This window comes from Citrus sinensis, chromosome 5 (genome assembly GCF_022201045.2).
Source record: "Citrus sinensis cultivar Valencia sweet orange chromosome 5, DVS_A1.0, whole genome shotgun sequence".
Taxonomy (NCBI): Eukaryota; Viridiplantae; Streptophyta; class Magnoliopsida; order Sapindales; family Rutaceae; genus Citrus; species Citrus sinensis.
Window position 1 is genome coordinate 30,106,662 of NC_068560.1, and position 17,602 is coordinate 30,124,263.

The 17,602-nt window shown below is 32.3% G+C and overlaps 3 protein-coding genes and 1 long non-coding RNA gene across 5 annotated transcripts; 2 read left to right on the forward strand and 2 right to left on the reverse strand.

The window, feature by feature from the left end:
• The first annotated feature begins 5,982 nt into the window (after positions 1-5,982).
• On the forward strand, positions 5,983-6,453 carry LOC107176308 (glycine-rich cell wall structural protein 2). The gene has a single exon (XM_015528599.2). It carries the CDS (start codon positions 5,983-5,985, stop codon positions 6,451-6,453), a length of 471 nt encoding a protein of 156 aa, XP_015384085.2.
• A 593-nt stretch (positions 6,454-7,046) lies between these two features.
• Positions 7,047-10,080, reverse strand: LOC102618312 (acyl-CoA-binding domain-containing protein 3-like). 2 transcript variants are annotated; one of them, XM_006472213.4, is made up of 5 exons: positions 9,086-10,080; positions 8,426-8,531; positions 8,217-8,323; positions 8,038-8,104; positions 7,047-7,383 (listed from the first exon to the last, which is right to left on the reverse strand). In XM_006472213.4, the coding sequence occupies exons 1-5, from the start codon at positions 9,700-9,702 to the stop codon at positions 7,372-7,374; spliced, it is 909 nt and encodes a 302-aa protein (XP_006472276.2). In that variant the 5' UTR covers positions 9,703-10,080; the 3' UTR covers positions 7,047-7,371. The 2 variants fall into 2 exon arrangements, with proteins under 2 accessions (XP_006472276.2, XP_006472278.2); XM_006472215.4 differs by having other exon boundaries at positions 8,220-8,323; positions 9,086-10,065.
• Positions 10,081-16,174: 6,094 nt separating this feature from the next.
• On the forward strand, positions 16,175-17,581 carry LOC102619185 (hypothetical protein). Its single transcript, XM_006472217.4, has 3 exons — positions 16,175-16,404; positions 16,596-16,636; positions 17,317-17,581. The coding sequence occupies exons 1-3, from the start codon at positions 16,329-16,331 to the stop codon at positions 17,434-17,436; spliced, it is 237 nt and encodes a 78-aa protein (XP_006472280.1). The 5' UTR covers positions 16,175-16,328; the 3' UTR covers positions 17,437-17,581.
• Positions 16,277-16,680, reverse strand: LOC127902774 (uncharacterized). Its single transcript, XR_008055361.1, has 2 exons — positions 16,539-16,680; positions 16,277-16,424 (listed from the first exon to the last, which is right to left on the reverse strand). It is a non-coding gene; the product is annotated as an uncharacterized LOC127902774 (long non-coding RNA).
• Positions 17,582-17,602: the final 21 nt, after the last annotated feature.

The window sequence follows — 17,602 nt, forward strand, 5'->3', positions numbered from 1 at the left end:
TTCTCTAATTTTTATTTGTTTTTATTAATAAACCCCATTTCAACAATAGGATTTCTTCCATTCAAAAGAAAAAAAAAAAAACAACCGATTTTCTTCTCTCCATTGCAATCACCGGTGGTAAATTCTTCACCCAAAAATTAGAGGAAAATTAATTTTTTTAATTTCTATAATGTTAGATTTTTTTAAGAAAAAATTTTATTTGAATTTGGAGTAGGATTTTAAGAATTGTCCTATCATATAATTTTAATCAAAGTTAAAATTATAAAATAATTAAAGGGATTTTAAGAGGTATTTGGAAGGGTGCCAATAGTCCCACTCATTAATATTTTCCTTTAACTATATAAAACCAAGAAAAAAAAAATCCATGAATGGATCTGCAGAATTGCATGTTCCTTCTATAAATTATTGCACAAATAAATAATAACTATTTAATACTTATGTTAAATAAAATCATAGTTGATGCTCGATATAATTTTTTTTTTTAAGTAAGAAGATTTTCATTCTTTTTTTCTCTCGAAGAGTATGATCAAGCAAGTTGAACATACGCGATGACTCATGGTAATTCATACGGACAAAATCAATAGTTATTTATATGAAAGGTTTTACTATAAAAAAAATAAAAAAATAAACAAACAAATAAATAGAGATTCATAACCCATTTATTGAACATATAACTATTACAATGATTAACCATTGCAAACATAAATAATTGGCCAGCTATTAATGAGCTGGGAAGGGCCCCACTCGTCAAAAAAATTTGTTCATTTTTCTGCCACGAAATTCTTGGAAGGAACTTGTTATTAAGCCTACGTAATTGAACATTTTTTTCTTCTAATGTTTGAATTCTATTCTAAGAGACGGCAGAAATTATTACTATCATGTTAACATTCAAAGAAAAAATTAGTAAGAAGTTGGTTTTGGGCTTTGTTAGTAACGTGTGTATAATTGTATATACATTCATTGACAAAATTACGGTGCAATTGTGGTACCATACCACAATTGCACTCAGCTATTAGATCCAGTCACAGTTGTCACCCTAACTGGATCTAATGGCTGAAAGCAGCAATGGTATCATACCACAGTTGCACAATGTCTGGACCCTATATTCACATAATATATTATTCTATGTAATTCATGTGTTTATTTCTATATTTTAAGGGAAGAGTGGGCATCCCGCTACATAAGTCTCACCCATTCCCACGTCTACCTCCCATTTTTTGCATTTCTTTTATTAAATTTAATACAATTATATTTAACAAAATAAAATGAAATAAATAATATCATATTTATTTAAATAATATTATTATATTATATTTTACATTTATTAAAAATAAATAATAAACTTATTTAAATATAATATTATTATATTTATTTAATATTAATAATTAATAACAATAAATACTTCATTATAAGAAAATATTAATTTCGTACTATGTTATTAATAATAATGTTTCATTTGTGTTGCTTTTATCAATGATTTTTAATCTACATAATTAAATTAAAATTAATAAAAATTATTATTTACATAATTAAAAATATTATTAATTAATATTAATTTATAAATATAATAAAATAAATATTTTATTTTTCAAATATATTTTTTATAATTCTTTAAATAAGAGTAAAACTATCATTTAAAATCATTTACTCCTAATTAAAGATAAAGTAAACATATAAATTGAATTCTGATTCTGATTCCATATTCTCATTTTAGTGTAGGCGAATAACTTACTGCTATTCTCACGTCACACTCTCAATCCCATGATTCACGTTCCAATTTAAGATGTAAATGCTACCTTATAGTAGTATTCAAATGTGAAGGATGTCTCCATGTATGTGTGTGTCTATAATGAGTGATCTTATTTTAGTAAAAGGGAAAGAAACACATATTTCATTATAATATTTTTTTATCCGAATTTGTAATTGATTATTTTATTTTCGTCTTTATTTTATTAAAATAAAAATCTCCTCATTAAATTATGATTGATTATATATATATATATATATATATATATGAACAAGAGTGCAAGACCGAGAGGGGATTGTCAAGTTGGGCAATCATAGAGACGTAAAATTGAAGAAAGCAAAAAAAATAGGGAAGGGGAAAAAATGAGAAAAAAAAATGATTGGCTTTTGATTTTGTATCCTTCGAGATTCCTTGGCTCAATAATGGAATCAAGCTCTCATGGGCCACTGGATATTCGTGTATCAATTATAGATAATTGGATCCACTACATCTCCCACCGTTTGCTCCATTAATAGTTTCAAGCTGCCTTAGCTAAACTTATCGCTTTGTCCCATGTCATAATCTTCAGTTGGCTGTGACCCTTTTTTCAGTCATTAGCTTTGCTTTTGAGATCCTTCGTGGCTAATGGCTTCATCTCTAACCATAAAAATTTACAGCTCCCATGCCAACCGTCATTCATGGCTTTCATTATCGCGTAATGCTAGATATATAATAATATATCACTTTAAATTCTTGTGGGCGTTCGTTATCTTGTAAAATCTCTTTGCTTGGTAGATTAGGTTGCTTATTAGTCAATACCAGAACAAAATAAAAATTAAAAAAAAAAAAAACTTAAACTTAAAATATGTCGAGATATTATTACGCGATAAAATTATATAGCTTGCATGTTTCGAGAGTTTGAGTAATCTCGGAAACAAAACAGTCTCTTACAGCAAGTTATACAAATTATTCGGAGTTTCAAAGTTTCGCCTTACCACGCAAAGTTGGGGGGGTTCGGTTCCGCATTTGATTGCTTCCATAGTTCAATTCTTCGATGGTCTATTCATACTAGAACTGACAATACCAACTTTATGGGCTACCAACTTCATTATTGAGGCATTTGATCTGTTTTTAATGCGCATAATTAAGATGGGTTGGAAGCCGAAACATACAAATTTTCGTTATCAGATGATGTAAAACATCACAAATGAATACAGCATTGGCCATATTGTTTCCTTGACTTTTCAAATCAGTCGGGCGGCTACGCTCTCCACTCAAACAGAATTGAGAGTGACAATTAGCTGAACTTTTAAATAATTTATACATACGGCCACTTATTGAATTCGAAGTTGAAAATTTTATACATTTATGCATCCACTTAAGTATATCATGAATATACTGCGATTACATCCATGTTCTGTGAATGGAATTGCCACTTGTAATTCTTATCTCCATTTCTAAAGCAGACAAGACAGAAGAAATCAAAACAAAGAAAAAAAAAAATCTTATAATTCCATAAGCATTGAGTTCAATTGTATTGACATGCTTAATTCTTGTTAAATCAATAACCTCATCCATACTTTTAGGCCAGTCCTAAAAATAAAATAATGTCCTCATCTCCACCCATTCTAGCTAATTCATTAGTTAAAAAAAAAAAAAAGAAATTATCGTTGCACCACTTCTATTTTACCTTATGTTCATCCAACCACCACAAAATTCTAACATGTTTTCTGCACTATTTTTTTTTTTTAAAAAAATTATATCAACTATTCACATTTACACTAACGCCGTTAAATAATTTAAATGAAATGATAATTTTACCCCTAAATAAATTAAAAAATTATTTTATTTTATAAAATTTTTGAAAAATAAGAAAATTGTTATTATAAAAATACCTCTAAATTTAATAAAATAAATAAATCCCAAATAGAGGTGCTCAGCTGATTTTTATTAAATTTAAGAGTTTGTAAAATTTTAATAATTATTTTTATTAAAATTAAAATTTTGCAAAATTTTATTAAAATAACTGAATTTATTTACCAAAAAATAAATCCCAAAATTTTAATAATTTAGGGGATTTTTATTGAAATCCCAAAATTTTGTAATTATTTTTATAATTATAATTTTCATTTAGATTTTTATTAAAAATAAAAATTATAATTTTAGGATTTATTTTTTTATTAAACTTAGGGATATTTTTATAATAATAATTTTCTTATTTTTCAAAGTTTTTATAAAATAAAATGGACTTTTAATTTATTTAGGGGTAAAATTATCATTTTGTTTAAATTATTTAACGGTGTTAGTGTAAAAGTGGCTAGTTGATACAAATGTAAAAAGAAATGTGATGCAGAGAGCATGTTAAAATTTTGTGGTGGTTAGATAAATATAAAGTAAAATAAAAGTGGTGCAATAATAATTTTTTTATAAAAAAAAAAAAAACAGATTCTTGATAGTTTCTAATTTATTTGTTTGACAACCTTGATAGATTCAACCAAATTTGTCATCTATATCTTGTAGATACTTTATAACGATGTTCAAAATTTGATATGTATGATTTTCTGTGTCTGCAGCTTTGAGTTTTCCTAATGACATTATAAATTAACAGCACAAAATCCCTTCGAGGTTTATTTCTGCTTTAATATCGTCCACACAGGCACAGGCTATCGAAGAAAGGAGCCATATGTAATCACATATGCATGCGATTATTACCAACTTTTGTGGCCACATGGGATGTCCCCGTGAAAACGATGGCTGACCTTTCGGCTGGGGCTTAATTAATTAAGAGAGAAAATGGAGTGGAGTTAGCTATTCAATCCCTTCGTGTTGCCTGATCGAGCCAAAATCTAATTGTTGATGTCAAAATCTGATTGTGTCGGTGTGTTGGCGGTAGATTAGATTCTAATGTCAGCATTTAAATTTATTTGTGTGGAGAGATAGATTGTAGTCTGAATTTAATAATTTCTGTAGAAATTGGTGACTAGGAATCCAAATCAGTAAGCAGGAGATGGCAAGCACGATTCTATTTTGGCGGCACTTGCAACAAAAAAAAAAAAAAATTGATCAAAGGTGTCGAAAGTTTTTTTAATGTTAACCCTCCGACATTTAAATTAGTATCGAGGACTTTTGTAAGATAACAAAGTGCATAAATTTTGTATAAAATAAATAAAAATAAATTAAAAAAGAAAATATAAAAAGAAGTTCTCTCTTAAACTAAGAGAAAAAAGTAAGGATGGAATAAGGAAGGATAGAGATGGGTGAGAATGAAGAATCAATTCAAAAAGTAAATCTTTGAGATTCTGCGATGAGAGGAATTTTTGAAAAAAGTTCTCAACTGTTGACATTTTTAAGAGTTTTACAGGAATCAAATCTCTTCCCATGAATTATGGTATATCAGGGTTTTTGATAGAGCTTTTCATTCATCCCTCCTAAATTCTAGGATTATGAGTTTTTTTTTTTATATATAGAATTTAATCTCCCTTACTCCATAGGATCATGGGGTTATGGGTTTTGTGAATAGAATTCAATCCTTGGATTTTTGGGTGAGGTGAAAAGATTGTTTTGACCGTGTTTGTCTCCAATTTCAATCGCTTGCTCGCCAGTTTTCTTCCAAGTCATTTTAAGTGGCAAGATGGGCAGAATTAAGCTTCAAGAAAAACTTGATTCTGGTCACTCTATTTTATCACCCAAACAATTATGTTTAGTTTGCGATTCAAAAATTGGGATAGAAAACACATGAGAGCGAATAAGTTTCAAAATAAGATTTAGCCAATTTCACATTGCCTGTGTGTTCTTTGTTAATCTATTAACAGCAACTAATTAAAACGATGCGTTTTTAATTAACTATATTCCCCCCATCTTGAACGAATGTTGAAACTGCAAGACGCAAACATTTCGAAGATTTTCAGCTAATTAATTAGTAATTACCGAAGATTTGGAGCATTAAGTTAGAAAATGAAGAGCACGGACAGAGATAGATAGACGGCAACATTAATGCATCGTTGCGTTGTGGTCATGCAAATTGCCCATATCACCAGAACCAGATCTCGCACGCGCCAGTTATCTTCACACACTCTCCGCTTTAACAAACCCTGATCAATCCCTTGATGCCTGAAGGAGATCACCTCAGTTTTCTTTCACCCTCTATAAATTACACGTTGGTGCCCCACTCCCTATTAAGCTATACGTTCCTGGTTAATTTGCGTGAAATAATTACATTTGCATTACTATTTTATGCGTAGGATTACGTTTTGGCCATGGTAAGACTTGGTGTGGTTTCGTGGGGTCTCATTTTCTTGTGTTTGGGCCTTTCTAGTTGTTTCATTGTAGAAGCTAACAGAGTGGCGAGGTTTCTGAGGGATATTATAGTCGCTGAAGAGGCAGCTGGCTATCACATTACAGCTGGAGGCTACGGGGGAGGCTATGGCTCTGGTGGTGCTGATCCTGTATCTGGTGGTGGCACTGGAGGAGGAGGTGGTGGCGGGAGCTATGGCTCTGGGGGCGGCATGGGCCAAGGTGGTGGCTTTGGTTCGGGCCACGGATATGGTTCTGGTAGTGGCGGCGGTTTTGGTAACGGTGGTGGTGGTGGGGGCGGTGGCTTCGGTTCTGGTTGGGGTGGCAATGGTGGAGGAAATGGATTTGGCTCAGGCTCGGGCTCAGGGTATGGTAACGGCAGTGGTGGTGGAGGAGGAGGAGGTGGCGGCGGCTATGGCCCTGGCTCCGGATAAGGCCATGCTCCATTGTTGCACTAAACAGGACACACTAATCAAACTAATAATGATGAGATTTCTCCATTATGCTATCATCAACAAATTAAGAGTACAGGTTAGCCTGTCCTCTGATAAATAAAGTCTTTTGACCCTAGCTAATGAAAATTAATGATAATTTTTATTTTCCAATTTGATTCTAGAAGGCTTTCTCCGATTGTTTCAAGCACAAGTTAAATTGTCATTACTTGTCCCTTAGTCAACCTCGGCAGCTGTTTTGTTTTCCATTTGAACACAGACCAACAATCAACATATCCACTGTAAACAAATCAGCATGCAGGAAGACATTGACTATCTAATTTGTTTCTCCAAAATACCAACAAAATAGCACAATTGCAAACGTGAGGGGCACTTACATGTCTTGGTTGCATTACGATTTTTCACTTCAGAAATTTTGACCATCATCATCTATGTGCACGTTGCCCCTCTATATATCTTTATATATTCTTTCACACAACACCAACGCATCCCTTGATCCCTTCAACTTCAAGGAATCCAGGGTCAAAGGTGCACAAAATAAAAAAGCAGCAATCAGGATAAAGGGGCAAACAGCGTTGGAAATCAGCCAGCAAATTTGTTATGTACAAGAGATATGATCAGTAATACATACTTCAACAATCTCAACAACCACCCAGAAAATAAATTACAGGCAACACAGATTATTTTATTTATATATTTATTGAGGTATATTTATATACATGCATGTATGCACAATGCCAATGGTTTCCTTAACCAAATAGCATCAATATAGTAATAGGGCGGGTGAATGATAGCATAAACAGCATACTTGGAATTAATAATAGTCCGTTACTGGTCAAGCAGACCACCCAGGAGAATGGCCCCAGTGACTGGGTAGATCAAGCAGCAAACCGATACCTGTCATTCTTTGGCCTGAAAATTTTCATATCGAAGTAGGTTATATAGAGTCTACATTCGTCGTTATGAACATTGAAGTGATGAAGCATCAATCATTAGTACAAAGTATATAAACAGTGTCTCCACAGAGTGAAAACCAGTTATCCGAAAGCACTGCAGATTAATTGATTTATCAGTTGCACACTTAATAGAAAACTTGAGAACATGAGGCTTGTTTAAATTGAACTGAAGACATAATTGAGAAAAGCCAAATGAAGCTTGAGAAAATGCAGGATATTATTAAGTTTTAGGAAAAAACTTGTTATTGCACCCCAGATAGCTAATAGTTATTGCACCCCAGATTTCTAATAGCACATTTCTTGAGTGCAATTGCAGGTCGGGTTAGAGATTAAAAACATGAAATCGCCTTCTGAGCCTAGTAAGGCAACAGATTGTGATATCTAAAACAGTCAGATTAATGCTAGGATATTTAAAAGGTGTCAGGATGGATTCTCTTCAAAATTAATCCTCCATATCTACCCTAGACTCATAAAGCCCAATAAAAGATGTGGACATGCTGCAAAGGCCAGTGACATTGCAATTCTTCTTCTTCTCGGGGAATGAAATTAGAACTCAGTTGAAAGTAGAATCCAGGGGAAAATGCAGAATGAAAAATGACAATGATCATACCGTGGTTACTGTGCTTGAGGCTGCAGTCAGATCGCTCCCCTCACTGCCAGACGGCAATTCCAGGCTCCTGCAGGTTACCAAAGAGAGTGTAAGAGAAACCAAATGCAAGAGCACAAAACCGCATCCAAAACTGACTGCTGTTAATTAATTTATATTGACCAATAAATCCATCTACAGACCACCTTTCATGCGTATGATCAGTTTGGTCGCCTGTAAATGAACCCGTGTCAGAAGGAGCTACAGCATCAGGTTTCACTGTTTCTTCTGATTCCAATTTATCATTTACCTGCATAAACAACGGCATATCAGTAGAACAATCCAAACAACATCTCCAAGGTGGAAAACATGAAATCATAATCTCACAATGCCTCAAAAAATGAAGACTCACGTGATAATTCTCTTCCTTCCAGTCAGGTACTCTATCAGACAGAAGGGCAACATACCGCTCCATGGCCTCCTCCGGATTCATGTTCCCCAGCTTTTGCCAAGCATTCCTTGCACAACGTAAGCAGTGCCTTCCATCACTCACACATAGCACAGCTCTGAACCCTGTTATTATAACTAGCAATCAAGCTATACCGTGCAACTTCGTATATGGTAGGCCCCAAGTCCTATGGTGTTTTCCATTTTCAGTTCTTTCTAAGTTTGTCTCCTCTTTTGGTAATTAATTATGTAAGTTACATCTAATCAAACTAAAATTAACCAGTTAATTCATCAGCTAAAAGTCATGATATCCTATTTTAGTTTGCCATCTCAATTGTCTTATTACTGGCGTTCTAAAGACAATTTCTGAGTTGATTGAACAGGCGGCACAGTTAAACTGTCAAATGAGCTACCTGGTTAATTGCTTCGGCTTTCTAGTATTTGTGTTTATATCGGGGGGCACGGTTGAATTGCCTAATGAGCTACATGGTTAATTGTTTCGGCTATCCAGTATATGTGTTCCTATCCCTACTATCACAGCCATTCAAAGCACAACAAAGAACCCAAAAACAGAAAACAAAAAGGAAACATTTAAAATAAAAGATACAATAGGAAAGTTTGGTACCACTTGGAACGAGCAGAGAGCATGAGAGGCATGGGCTGGGGGTCACGGCAAGGTCCTTCAGTAGCAATCTTGTGAAGAGCATACAATTCCATTTGCACATCGCTCAGCGCATCATCTTTTTTGTTACCAGACTCAGATACCTCCACAAACTTCACAGCCGTCGCAAAAACATTCTCCAATTCACTCCTCTCTATCCCCTCCCAATCATCATCGTCATCACTCGCCACGCCATCCTCTGACTCCTTGCCCACCACATTACTCTCTTCAGATTGCACAATCACATTATCGCTTAAAGGAGCCGATTCAATGACGGTCTCTTCAACTAAATCATCCTCTCGCGGTCCCACAACTTCTTCAAATTGATCAACCTTCTCTACAGTCTCTTGTTGAACAGACTCGACTCTGTGTTGATTTTCAAGGATCCCAACGTTCATTTTCGCACCAAATTGCAATTCTTCCATGATAACTTCATCATCAGCGTCTTTCAAGTCCTCAACAACAGAGGCAGAGGCAGAATCGCCAGCACCAGACATGGCGAAAGAAACAAGCTTAGCAATAAGATAAGAAAATAACAGAGCAATCAGAGCAGTGAGAACCAAGTCTTGAACAAGCTCCATATTAATACCGAACGGTGGGGGGGGGGGGGGGGGCACAAATCAAGATTACAAGAAAATTGAAGACGACGGACGAATAATAATAATAATAGCAGTAATACGACGACGACGATGAGGATTAGAAAGTGAGAAATGTTATGTCGTTGCGTATATTACAGAGACATAGAAATAGAAATGATCAAATAATAGATAAATAAATAAATAAAGTAAACGGAAATAAAGAAAGCAAAAAGGGAGAAAAATTATTAAAAAAAGAAGGGATATGGTTAAAAAGCAGAGGAGGAGACTAATAAAGAGGGAAAGTATATTTGAAGAGAGGGAGCAAAGCATATTCTGTTCTGTAAATGTCAGTCGTGGTTTTAGCAAAGCTTTGAATCGCACTTTTGCTAAATTTACGGGGGAAGTGCGGGTCCCACTTCACGGACTTCTCTACGAGGGAGCTCTGACTAGGCGACGGCTTGCGTCATCGGTTTAATCTCATTCTTCTTGTTCTTATTCATCCGGTTGCCTGACCTAACTGTCTTCGTTATCATTTATTGATGTTCCATGTTGGTTTCTATCCCTTTCAAGCCTCGTGTTTCATAAGTCATAATAGCTGGCTGGCCCCCTATTTTCTTTTTCTTTTTCTTTTTCTTTTTCATGTGGAACTCGAAGTGATTAATTATTTAATATTAGTGATTGTGGGTTTTTTTTTATTTAATAAATTATCGATTAACAAAACTCGTCACGAATTAGCACTTAAACGTGTTAGTTTCGTGAAATTGTTTGGGATATGCCAATAATAGATTAAGATTCGGTGGTGAATTGAATTTTTATGATATTGAATCATTCGTCAAATTTTATTTTTATATTTTACTTATCAACCGATTTCTAATTTAGTACTCAATAAAAAAAAAAAAAATTAAAAGCAGCACTGAGTTTTGGCCATATTGCCAAGTCTAAAAACGCCAAATACGAGTAAAACATCTACAACACAAAAGGACTAAATTAATTGGAGTTAATTAGGGTATGCGTATCACAAGTTATAAAATTTTATTAAGAAAAATACTTTGCTTTTTTTGGGTAAGTAGAAATGCTTGGTTGTTGGTAGCTGTAGTAATTTGGGCGGTTCGGACTTCGTTTGATTAAAGAAGATTGGAGAAAAGAGGATATTTGTGCTTTTGGTTTATTGACTAATCAATTCTCAAGCTTTTCTAAGATGAACGCCTTTTTTTTTTTTAAAAAAAAAAGGAAAATTAATATAAAAAAAGAAAAAACAAGAAAAGAAGGAAAATTACGATGCATTTGCAGGCTTAATTACTTGCCTCTGGGTCTATATGTGCATAGAGATGGTAATTGTACCCGCAAATCCGTCTAAATCTGTCAGCTGCAGATAATTTTACGGGCTGCGGGGTTTGGTATTACAAATTAAAACTCACACTTGGATGCGGGTGGATTTGGTATTAGTCTAATATCCGACGGATATCCAGACCTGTAATGTTTATTTAAATATTTTTAATTTAATTTTAATTGAAAAATATTTAAATCAAAAAAATATATTAAAAAAATAATGCAATTATGCAAAGTGTCAAATAACATCGTAGACTCGTAGTAGCTTCATCCAAAGACGTTAGAGGCTTTAATGTGTGTTCAAAATTGGTTGTGTGCTGAATTTAATGGTATCAAAATGCATTTTTACTTCAATAGAATATAATGTCTGTTATACATTACAAACTTATATTTTTTCTTGATATACTTGTTACTTGTAGATGCATAATTTTCTAATAAAGTAGGAAATAGTAAATTCTCCGACGATGAATATATTGTTGATGAGTTAAGGAACTAAGTTTATTTAACTTAATTCATGGATTATTATACACTTATTATAATTTTTATGGACTATTTTTATTTAACTTAATGCATGAATTATTTCATTATTATAATTTTTTTCTGTAGATTAATGTTTGAAAAGTATTATTCTTTGGAAAATATTAATTTTAATAATTATTGTAGGCATCATGTTGATTGGTTGCTAATGGTGATGAATAAAATGATGATATTTTCTTAGAGCATGTGTTGACTAATAATATGAAATGTAATTGTTATTCTTAAATACTAGCTTATGATTTTTTTTAATGAATTTGTATATTTTACACTTAAATTTGAAAATTTTTGTTAGATTGATGTTGAAATTTTAATTTTTCATTTACATTGGTTAAATTTAAAATTGAGTATGTTATGTGGAATTTGAGGTTATTATTGTCAATTTATATATAAAACATTTGTGATTTTAAATGTACAAACCTGTAAAAAAACCCGCCGGATATCATTACTGGTTTGGTAATTGTCAAAACCTGCTGCGGGTTGCGAGTGAGTTTGGTAATTTAAATTTTGTGCGGGTTTGCATTTGGTGACAAACTCGCTATAGGCGGTGCCCATTGTCATCTCTATATGCACATAGAAAGTGTTTAGATAGCAGTAGCATCAGCCCAGACATAATTATTGTGGAGGTACAAGGGCGCTTTGGTCCTTTTTCCCCAAAAAAAACTTAAAAATTTATTTTTTATGTAAATTTTTTATGTTGGCCCTCTCAATTATTTTGTATTATAAATTTTTAATATTTTGCAAGTGATAGTTTTCAAAATTCTCTCATTACTTTAAAAAACATTAAGTTTCTCCCTAAAAATCATTAATTTTAACGATTGACCGCCGTTGATTTATTAAAGTATAAAAATATCATTTTTTAATAGTTTTGTTAACTAAAGATTTTAACTCTAAAAAAAAATAAATCAATAATAAAATACAATAATAATATAGTTTTGTTTTGGTTGCCACGCGTGGCCAAGGGTTTGGCTGCCATGGCCCCACGCGGCCATGGGTTTGGTCCCCATGGGCCATGGCCGCATTTCCTTGGAAAATAATCTCAATTTTTACATACTCTTTTGTTGTGTTGTATTCTGTTTGGTTACCGTGAAACCAAAAAAAATAAATAAATAAAGTAGAAACTAAAACAATGCCATTTTTATTACTGGCTTTTCTCATTTGGTTTGCCGAGAGAATATGGTACTTTTCTTGATAGTCTTTCATTATGCAGATTTTTAGAGTTTGCCGATCAGGATCTCTAACTCTAAAATTTTGCACACGGGTTTGGTTTCCATGGCCACGCATAGCCAAAGGTTTGAGTGCGTGGGCATGGATTTGGTTTCCATTGCCGCACGTGACCATGGGTTTGGCTGCCATGGCCGCGGGTGGCCAATGGTTTGGGTGTCATGGCCACACGCGGCCATAGGTTTGATTGCCTTGGTTGTGCATGGCATGAATTTGGTTGCCATGGCTGCGCGTTGGTATCCAGGGGTATAAAACAAAATTTTTTTAACGTATTTGGGTGTGTAATATAAATATTTAAAATATATTCGTGTGTGTTTTGAAAAACATAAAAAGATTTGGATTCATGAAATTTAGTTCATATAGAAGTTTGATTTTTTTTTCTATTAATTGACTATTAGGAGAATGTATAATTGTATATATAAATACTATTTTACATTTTTTGCCGTTAAAAATAATAATACAGATAATATTTTTTGGAGATAACTTGATATTTTCAAAAGTAAGAAGGATAATTTAAAGATTGTCACTTCATAAGAGAGGTGTGCGAAAATTAACCATATGATTTTTTTTCGTCATTTTAATGGAAACCTCAAGCCTCAATGCTAAAATTAGGATACTTTAGATAAGAATGAACTAACTTTGGGAAAAAAAAAATGTTAGCAAGCAAATATGTGCTTATTATGCAAGAAGAATTCCATGAACTTTACCAATCAAAATTCAAAAATATATTTTTCATTATATACATTAAACCAATTTTTTTTTAAAAGAAAAAAAAGTCAAAACTTGTATCATTGTTTACTACTTTGTGCGACAAGGTGGATTCAACTAAAACTTTTGTTGCGACTGCGTACTTCCACGTTGCTAAAGCATTTTGAGTTGCACCGCCGTTTAAGATACTTGGAAGTCGCATGAGTCTTCAAAGATGATTGAATAGAGAATGTTTCGATATGCACTTCTTCAATATTTTTTTACAAGATTGATTATAAACAAAAGTATAATACTGTGGGTATTATCTTCTCTTTCACTATAGGGAAAAACGAGTTATTTTACGTATATTAGAAGAAAGTCAATATAAACTATAAATACAAAAAAAAAAAAAAAAACAAAGAAAAATGTGAAATTCACTAGAAGAAAGTCATTGAAACACGTCGTTTCGACCATATATAATTAGCTGAATTTCCAACAGAAATCAAAATATATAAATAAAATTAGAAGAATCATATCATAGATTTATGATTATTATTAGCATTTTGTGTTGTTGGATCTCTTAAAGCGTCACACGAAGTTAATTATCTAGAAGCATTACGCGATGGTGATACTTCAACTTGATTTTGGTTACCAATACCAATTTAGACATATAATACATTATTTCAAAACTCTTGTAAAGATGAACAATCTACACAAAATATGTTACGTGGCTGTCACACTTTTACCAAATTGGGCAGTTGTATGTGCGTAAAAGTTTTTTTGGAATGCATTCAAAAGCGGTGTTTGTTTGTTTGGTGGGATAAATTTAGAGGTTTTGAGTATTGTTTCATTCTTTTTTCTTCATTTTTGCATTTTCGTTTTCCAAACTACCATCTAAATATCTAACAGCTGAGAAATTTTAGAATATATAAGAGGTAATGTAATTACTTAATGCATGCATGATATATGTATTTAAATTTTATATAACTACCATACTAATTTTTTAAAATAAAAATATATATATTATAATATTATTTATTTATTATATAACTAATAAATAATTCCCATATATCTTAAAATTTCTCCAAACGCCAAGTCGGATGAAAATTATCACAGCAGTAGTTGGCTGTTGAAAGGAAAGGGCCATTTATTGTTGTTTCGTATCTTCCGATCTTCATCCTGGTGGGAGTTGGATATGGGTTCCACCACTTGCATGGCTATTTATGAGCCAGCTCTACTACCACCGCCTATAACATATAGTGAGCTCCAGCTGTATTTGTTATATACTTCAAGCACTTCCATTATCTCATCTCAATTTCAATATGTGCTTTTCTTCTTTATCTTAATTCACATCACATAACCAACATACACTCCGCACTTGGGCTTTAGTCCGGTGGTGAACCACTATTCTTAAAATTAAGTAAGTTTATAAAAATAGTAATTCGAGTTTTCATAAACTTAATTTTTTTTAATTAAATAAAAAATTATCACAAGACATTTTTATCTGTGAGGGTTATATGTCCAGACATATACTTTATAAAATTAATGTAATAATTTATAATAATCTGACATATAATTAGTATTAAAAAGAAGGGTAAAAGCTTGTTTAGTCCCTATATTATGAGGTTAGTGTCCATTTAGTCTCTGTATTTTTAAAAACACCTCAAAATGTCCCTGCTACTAAATATTGACACTTATGCCATTATTTTTTATTATTTTTAACTTGTTTTTACAATATTACATTTTTACAATAATGTTTCTTTTTTGGATATTAATAAAAAATTAAATTATCAAATTAAACTCAAAAATAAAATAAAAACAAAAAAGGTATATATTAATTTTTGTGGAAGCTCACGTATGTCTAAAAAATTAATATCATAAAAAATTACATTATCAATTTTTTTAGAAAAATTAATATTTTAACTCAAGAGTGTGTTTCACAAAAATTAATATATATTTTTTATTTTATTTTATTTTTTGGTGTTAAACTGGTAATTTATTTTTTTCTTTTTAATAATGTCTAAAAAAATTATTATAATAGGGTTATTTTTTTCTTTTTAATAATGTCTAAAAAATTATTATAATAGGGCAATATTATAAAAATAAGTTAAAAGGAACAAAAGATAATGGCAAAAGTGTCAATAATTTAATGGTAAGAATGGTTTGAGGCATTTTTAAAAATATAAGGACTAAACGGACACTAACTTCAAAATATAAGGAGTAAACGAGCTTTTACCCTAAAAAGAAAACATACACCCCCACATTATATTGCATGCACTGCATTATCATGCTCATTCTTTTATTTTCTAACTTAAAAAAGAAAAAAAAAAGGTGTAGATTATTATCGGTATTAATTAATTAATACGCAGAATTTTCAGGCCGACACCTTTTTTTAGTGCCTCTGCCATGTCTTATCCCCGACGTGTGTTGATGGGTTCAGACTTCAGAACTCCATATCCACTTGGATTATTATACTACCTATTTTTTATACAAAACATACAATTCATTTTAAACAAAAGGAAGATGAATCACAAATTTAAAATAGACATAAACATTTAACTAATTAAATAATAGAGGAAGTTTCCAAAGTTTGGCGAGTGACTAACATCAGAACAGTAGTATAAAAATAAAAATAACTCAAGAGAAAAAAAAAATATCGTTTTATTAGCCGTGTTGTGTATATTTATTCAGATAAAAAAAAAAAAAAAGGTAGCAGTAGACTGTACCAAATTGGATTTGCCTATATAAACTCTGTCATCCACAGCTGCTGATGACCAAAACCCATCTTTAATTATTTTGGGTATTTTTATTCGTAACTTAACGATTCCTGTTAGCTTCTGTGGTTTGTAAAGGAAATGGGAGGCGGCAACGGCCAGAAATCAAAGATGGCTCGTGAGAAGAACATGGAGAAGCAGAGAGCAGCTGGCAAGGGTACGTTATTTCTACTTTCCCTGAGAAAAATAAAACATTTAATTAGTTAAAAGGAAGATTCTTTAAGTTATCGAAACGTGGGTTTTTGCAGTTTAGTTTATCAAAGATCTATTGGGTTTCTTTTCTTCTTTTACATTTATTTTTTGGTGCAACTATTGTTGTTGATCCGATCCGATCCTTTATTTGCTCAGGGAGTCAGCTGGAGTCAAACAAGAAAGCCATGTCCATCCAGGTACGCAGTACGCTGCTGCTAATGCAGTAATGTTATTAGATTGCTCTTCTAATCTTATCCTCTTTATCATTTCCTACTTATCTGATCAGTTTGATTGTCATGTAAAAGTCAAAATATCGAATCTCGATTTTTGGGTTTAGAATGGTTGATTTTAATTAAAGAATTGGTTAAGTTAACAAGCAACTCAATTTGTATGAATGGTTTGTACTTTGTGAATTTATGTGTATCTTTTTGGAATAAAAAACATATATTTTATCTATGTATATTAAAATTTGTATCTTTTTGTCTTTTATCCTATTCCTAACTAATCACGGATCTCTCTAAGAACACACACATATATATATAGAGGCCAGCATTGTCAGATGTGGAGGAAAATCATTAATGTTGAATTTCACATGAGCAATTGAGGCAACTCAAATTGCTTTGAATTATTTGTGCCCAAGGTAAAGGGATTAGAAAACTGGTTTTACTATTGCTCCTTAGTCAGTTATTTTGTTGACCATGGACACTGTTGGTGGTTATCGCAGTCACAGACTGCGAATTGCTGTGTTGCTTGGGTACAATACTTGTCACTGTCGTCTTCTTGATGTTGTGATGTTTAGTTATTCAATTGTGAAGAGGGATGAATGTAACAGTGATGAGAGAAAATCATTTTTTGGTTTTGTTGCTGTTGATTGCAGTGCAAGGTATGCATGCAGACGTTCATTTGCACCACATCTGAGGTGAAGTGCAAGGAACATGCCGAAGCCAGACACCCCAAATCTGATTTATTTACATGTTTCCCCCATTTAAAGAAATGAAAAACCAATAATTTGATTATGTATTTGGAGATGGGTTTAAAGCCCTCGTCAGTATGTGTCTTGCTGTGGGTTAAAATTAGAAAGATTTTGGGAAAAAGAGGGATCCTTCCAGTCTTATCAATACTAATAATTAACTATTTGCAAACTCTCTCTCTCTCTCTCTCTC